We start from the raw sequence: 6424 nt of genomic DNA on the forward strand, positions 1-6424 counted from the left end.
AAAATAAAAATAAAAATAAATAAAAATAAAAATACCTTACGGGCTCGGCCAAGCAACAATGATGTTCCACTTTACATTTAAAGCTATTATTGCTAACATTTCCCCTCATTTCTGATGTCATTTAAACAATTAAGTTCAGATGAAGGATATCAAGCCATGCCAATCTTTCTATTATTTTTATAAATTTAAAATACTCTCTGAACTTACTAGTTCAATGCAAACACAACTGTCCCAACAGGTATATTCTAAAAAACTAGAGATCCATTCAAGCCAATGAAAGAGCAACTGCAGCTCTGCACTCCTACATCCATGCTTTAATTTTATCAACTCATCAATGACTACTTGAGTCACTACAAATTCCCATACTCTGTCAGGGTAGAAAAGCAGAATCCATTTTTAACCAATTCCCCATTACCAGCAGATAATAACACATCATTGGTGTGTTCTGATGAAACCTATAACCTATACTTCATTTACTACTTATATTAACTTTTATACTTCAGCAATTATAGTCTTTCACAGCAAGAGTTGTGAAATACATCAAGAGGAAAATTTATTTTTGCTTCAATGTGAGGCAAAATAAATTTTATAGCCACAAAAAACTAAGTATGTTATATTACTACATTTAAAAATCATCTCCATAGGAAATTACATCTTAAATTTTTTTTTTCCAGTTTTGGCCAGGGCCAGGCTTGAACCCACCACCCCCAGTATATGAGGCCAGCACCCTACTCCTTGAGCCACAGGCACCGCCCGTACATCCTTAAATTTATCCCCTTTAACAACCAACCACTTCTTTTATTCAAAAGAAATTTATGGTGCAGCATTAGTAACTACTTTTATGTAGTGACCAACTCAGAGCTTTTTTAAGTCCTTCCCCTGTGAAATACACAGGAAAAGCACACTTGAAATAACCTAAGTGACCACTCTTTGTGTCCAAATAAGCCACGAAATTTATCAAACACTGTCATACTCAGCACTGCGGTCATCATTACTTTGTAGATCAAGAACACCTACTATATGGGCTTCCTTTGATTTCTGCTTAACTGCTGCCACAGCTAAAAGATGCAAGTAATAAACAATTTACTTGGTGGTACAATACAGAAACTTTAAAGTCCTAACTAAGTGCGGGCAATCAAAAAAAAAAAAACAAAAAACAACTCAAATTAGAAAGAAATTTGAACTCACAAAGTATTAAATGAAGCTATGTTTGAGAGATCCAGCACTGAATTCTGCCTTGCAGTGGGCAAACCAGCCTACCTTTTCCTCTATAGTAAAGCAACTAGAGTTATAGATCAAAACTAACTAGATTTTCCATGAGCAACACTAAGTTATCACTAAACCTTCTCATCAGTGAACAATTCTTAATTAAACAGAATCAGGCAGGATAAAACATTATGAAATCAGTACACACATCACACTGGAATGGAATTTATCTTCACTCTGCGCCACACCGCCTGGAATGAAAAATGTGATCTACAATAAAGAGCAGAGAAAATGACACTTGACAGAAACCAAACAATGACCTGAAATGACTCTAGAAGGAGATGCCTTTCCCTTCTCAAAGTAATGTATATAGACAAGGCTCAAACTACAGACTGTGAAATAATCTAGAGACCTCACAGCAGTTAGCTTCTAATTTGCTCAAACATCTACAATCTCTAAAAGTCAAACACACGACGACACAAATACAAAAACACAACACATCTAACATCCAATCATTATTTATTGTATTACAGAAATAACAGATGTGGGGAGGAGGGGGTGCATGATGTAATATTATTCTCAGGTAGGTAATATTTTCCTAAATCTCCGTGGAATTCATGAATTCAACGTTTTACCTTCACCAGCTAGCTTTTAACTAAAATACCTTGTCCCCAAGTCTTTTCAATCAAAGCTGTCCAAAATTCTACAATCGAGCAAATAACATGAAATTAGAAACATGCAATACCAGACTTTCTTCCAGGAGTCCTGATACTCTCTAGACATCAGGCCTATAAAGAATTAAAGCCCATTAAAAATATTAAGTATAACACAAGCCTTCCAAGAAGTGAGACTTTTGGGGGTGATAGGTAATGTCAGTTAACTTCCTCTTCCTTTAGAAAGGTCAAAGACAGGGATGCGTCCGGTATAACATTTCCTCCTTAGATCGCGTTCTACCCACAAAAACCACATCACAATTCCCCCAATCGCCAAAACACATTAGCCAGAGGGAGTGCTTGCTGTACACTCTCACGGTAGATTGAAAATCCAACTTACCTCGGAAATGAGCCGATTAGTTTCAAACAGGAAATTTACCAATAAAGTTTATCATGTATAAATAATAAAGAATTAGGTAAACCCACCATGCCCTCTGCTACAGGGGAAATTGAGGGGAAACAAGGAGTAAGAGGGTGTAATCCTCACGACGATCAGGAAAAAAGCCCTACCCTGCAGGGCTGGTCCAGGCACCAGCAAATTCTGCCTAATAAGAAGGGGGGCGGAGGGGTTAAGGGGAGGAGAAGACAAGAATCTCCCAGCATTAAAAGGGCTGCAGAAACATGGCTTGAGTGGAGCTAGTTTTCACAATATTGCAGAGTCCCGGGATCCCCCGCAGTGCTGCTTCCGTGGCACCCCAAAAGCTCTGGCCAAGCCCGGTGCGGAGGCCTGAACAGTAGCCCTTTTCCTAACTGGACTGTGGCAGCCAACAGCAGGGTCCCGTAAGAGTCTCCCTGGGCTGCAGCTACAAGAGCCGAAGGGCCAGCAGGAAGGTGAAAAGGATACTGTTGGGGCGCCTGGGTCTGGAGGGCCCTGATGTTCGGGTGAGGAGGGGCCGCTGCTGCTGCCGCTGCCGCCGCCGCCGCTGCTGCCGCCGCCGGGTGAGGAGGCGGTACCGCTGCTGCTGCCGCCGCCGCCGCCGCCGCTCCGGTGCCGGGTCCGGTTCCTGCTGCAGCCGCTGAGCCTGATTTCAGAGCCGGTTTCTGCGGTAAACTCATGGCAAAGCGAAGCCACCAACCCCCCCAGAGCGGGACCGGGCGCGTCGGGGTGCAGGGGCCGGGGGCAGCGGGGGGGCGGGATGGGGGCAGACCCGGGGAGGCGGCGGGAGCAGGGGGCCAGGGGGAGGCTGGGAGGAGGAGGAGGAGGAGGAGGAGGAGGGGGCCGGGGCCGGTCACACACGCCCGCCGCCGCCGACGCCGGCAGCAGCAGCCGCCCCGCGGGCCAGCACCACCGGCTGCCGGTCTCCGTGACAACGCGACCCCAGGGGGGGGGCCGGACCCGGCGGGGGCAGGAGGCGGAGAGACCGGACCTTTCACGGCAATATCCTCATGGGCCGGCGGCGGGGGGTCTTTATCCCCCTCCCCGGGGGAAGCGGCGCCCTTCTCGGTAGCGGGGCTCAGGCGATGCCGGCGGATTTTCTTCACTCAACGAGCAGAGCATCCAACATGGCGCTGCGGCCGCCTCCAGCAGTCCGGCAGGACGGCCGCTCGGAAAACTTCGGGCCTTTTCGGAACGGCTCGGGGGGCCGAGTATGGGAAGCCCCTTCGGCTCTTTCCGGAGAGTGGGAGCTGTCGGGATTCTTCGGAAGGTCTCGGGTGCGTCTTCGGCCTCAGTTCGGGAGCACTGTTGGGTAACTCGCTTTCTCGGGAAAGATCGGCCAGAGGGGCTTCTCCAGCGCGCCGCGGCTGGGGTGCGGGGCGGAGGCAGAGACCAAAGGCGAGGTCTAGCTTGCGAGAGACCTCCCCTGCGGCCTATCCTCGAAGAACAATGGTAACGGCCCTGGAGCTTGTGGTCCGCCGAGCACTGCCCGCAGAGGCGGGGAGACTAAGGCAGCAGCGAGGCGAGAAATCTCGGTAGTGGAAGGAACCGCTTAACCAGAGTGAAACTGGGCGAATGGGAGCCCGCCGACGGGACTTGTTAGCAGAACAGATACCACTCTCTGGTCGGTAGTCACGCATTTCACATCCATTGTGTCGACACGTCGTCCTCAGACGCTCTGAGAGGTAAATGGAATGAGGAGCCCCCATTTCCAGCGGACACTGAAAATCCAAGAGGAAAAGTGACTGGCCCAAGGTCACCTGGCCAGTAAAGGACAAACCCAAACTTGATCTAAATTCCACTTAAATCTGGATGAATCTATCCACTTCCCAAATTGGCTGGGAACATGATCTGACCTGCCTTATCTCACCAGGGGCCTTAACTCGGGGGTCTGTGGGTAGATTCTTCCGAAGGCCTAGCCCAGAACTGGAGTGCCTTTTGGCCAGGAGCCAGTGGTCAGCTCTCAATGCCCTATGCCGGGGTAACATTAGATGATAAGGGCCTTTTCTTCCCACCTGTACCTACCAAGATCACGCTGCACACAGACCCCCTGCACACACACTTGGCAGAGTCAAGATAAAAGTCTAGTTCTGACTCCTGCTACCCTACTTCACATTGCCTTCCTTTTTTTTTTTTTAATTCACATAAAACTACACATAATGTCACGCCTATAATCCTAGCATTCTGGGAGGCCGAGGCAGGTGGATTGCCTGAGCTCTCAAGTTTGAGACCAACCTGAGCCAGAGTGAGACCTTGTCCCGGGTGTTGTGGCAAGCACCTGTAGTTCTAGTTACTGGGGAAGCTTAGGCAAGAGAATTGCTTGAGCCCAAGAGTTTAAGGTTGCTGTGAGCTATGACACCACTTCACTCTACTGAGGGTGACAAGGTAAGACTCTGTCTCAAAAAAAAAACACTACATGTAGTGGATGCTTAATTCTTGACAGTCCCTGAGAGCCCCAAATGCTCCTGATGTGATAAAAGAGTATCTGAGAGTGATGTCACAAACCCCTCCCTCCACTCCATCCTACCCCATCCCACTGCACCCCACCCCTTGCCAAATAACATCTTTTTTGCTAGGGTTCCAGAATTCCTTGTATTGAAAAGAAAGCCTTGGGCGGCGCCTGTGGCTCAGTCGCTAAGGCGCCGGCCCCATATAACGAGGGTGGCGGGTTCAAACACGGCCAGGCTGAACTACAACCAAAAAATAGCTGGGTGTTGTGGCGGGTGCCTGTAGTCCCAGCTACTTGGGAGGCTGAGGCAAGAGAATCGCTTAAGCCCAGGAGTTGGAGGTTGCTGTGAGCTGTGTGATGCCATGGCACTCTACCGAGGGCCATAAAGTGAGACCCTGTCTCTACAAAAAAAAAGAAAAAGAAAAGAAAGCCTTATTCCCGATTTCCAGAGTAGAAGACAGCACCTACTTTGGAGTCCTAAACTATTTGGATTTGTAACACCTGATTATTTAGGATTGGATTGTCACCCCTCTCCAGGTATAACTGGCTCCAGAGGAATTCCCAAGTGGTCCTTCAGTTCCTCAGATTCTCCTCTCTTGTTCTGAGATCTCAGGCTTCTTTATCCCAATCAAAATCCCAGGAAAGGATTCTCATTTACACTAGCGTGATAACAGATTGATAATTTTTTTTTCTTTTGAGACAGGCTCACTATGTCGCCCTTGGTAGAGAGTGCCTTGGCATCACAGCTCACGGTAACTTCAAACTCTTGGGCTTAAGCGATTCTCTTGCCTCAGCCTCCCAAGCAGTTGGGACTACAGACATCTGCCACAACACCTGACTGTTTTTTTGTTGCAGTTGTTTAGCTGTCCCGCACTAGTTTTGAACCCACCACCCTCAGTGTACGTGGCTGGGACCATAACTACTGTGCTACAGGCACTCAGCCAGATTGATAATTTGTTAATTGTTATTCTTTTCTGGGCGGTGCCTGTGGCTCAGTGGGTAGGGCGCTGGCCCCATATACCAAGGGTGGCAGGTTCAAACCTGGCCCTGGCCAAACTTTCAACAAAAAAATAGCCTGCTGTTTTGGCAAGCTGAGGCGAGAAAATAGCCTAAGCCCAGGAGTTGGAGGTTGCTGTGAACTGTGACGCTGCGGCCCTCTACCAGGGCAATAAAGTAAGATTCTGTCTCTAAAAAAAAAAGAAAAAAAAATTGTTATTCTTTTCTGAGCTAGTTTGATAAGCATCAGGTGATTACTATGTGCCCCATGTTTGTTAAGCACTTTATGAACTTTATCTCTTTTCAAAAGACTTGGACAAAATAAAGTAGAAAGCCTAGATAAGATTCCACCTGCAGGCAATCAATGGGAGAAGTCTGTAGGGAGCAAAGTCAGAAGGGTAAAGCAGGGCCCTATTCCACACCTTCCCATTTGCCCAGAGTAGCTAATGTTGCCTGAGACACCCTATGTGTCTTGGTACTACTCTGCTAAACAATTTGCTTAGATTAACTCATTTCCCCCAACAACTCTCTAAGGTTATCATATCTCATTTACGAATAAAAAAACTGAAATTCAAATACGTGGAGAAGCAATTTACACAATTTTTTTTTTTTTTTTTTTGGTTTTTGGCCGGGGCTGGGTTTGAACCTGCCACCTCCGGCATATGGGACCAGCACCCTACTCCT

General features: G+C 47.5%; 1 protein-coding gene across 22 annotated transcripts in view; it reads right to left on the reverse strand.

Annotated features, from left to right (window-relative positions):
- EIF4G3 (eukaryotic translation initiation factor 4 gamma 3) overlaps window positions 1-3424 on the reverse strand; it is a 353942-nt gene extending 350518 nt beyond the window's left edge. For 20 of the 22 annotated variants that reach the window (XR_008377043.1, XM_053577409.1, XM_053577411.1 and 17 more), the window contains exon 1: window positions 2764-2979. Coding sequence is in view for 19 of the 22 variants with exons in the window: in XM_053577409.1 (XP_053433384.1) it covers window positions 2764-2975 (212 nt within the window). In the remaining 3 variants the exon portion in view is untranslated. Of the gene's footprint in view, window positions 1-2763; window positions 2980-3286 lie in introns of those variants that run through there. The other 2 variants (XM_053577412.1, XM_053577414.1) reach the window with 2 other exon arrangements.
- Window positions 3425-6424: the final 3000 nt, after the last annotated feature.

Source organism: Nycticebus coucang, chromosome 22 (genome assembly GCF_027406575.1).
Source record: "Nycticebus coucang isolate mNycCou1 chromosome 22, mNycCou1.pri, whole genome shotgun sequence".
In the NCBI taxonomy this organism is placed as follows: Eukaryota; Metazoa; Chordata; class Mammalia; order Primates; family Lorisidae; genus Nycticebus; species Nycticebus coucang.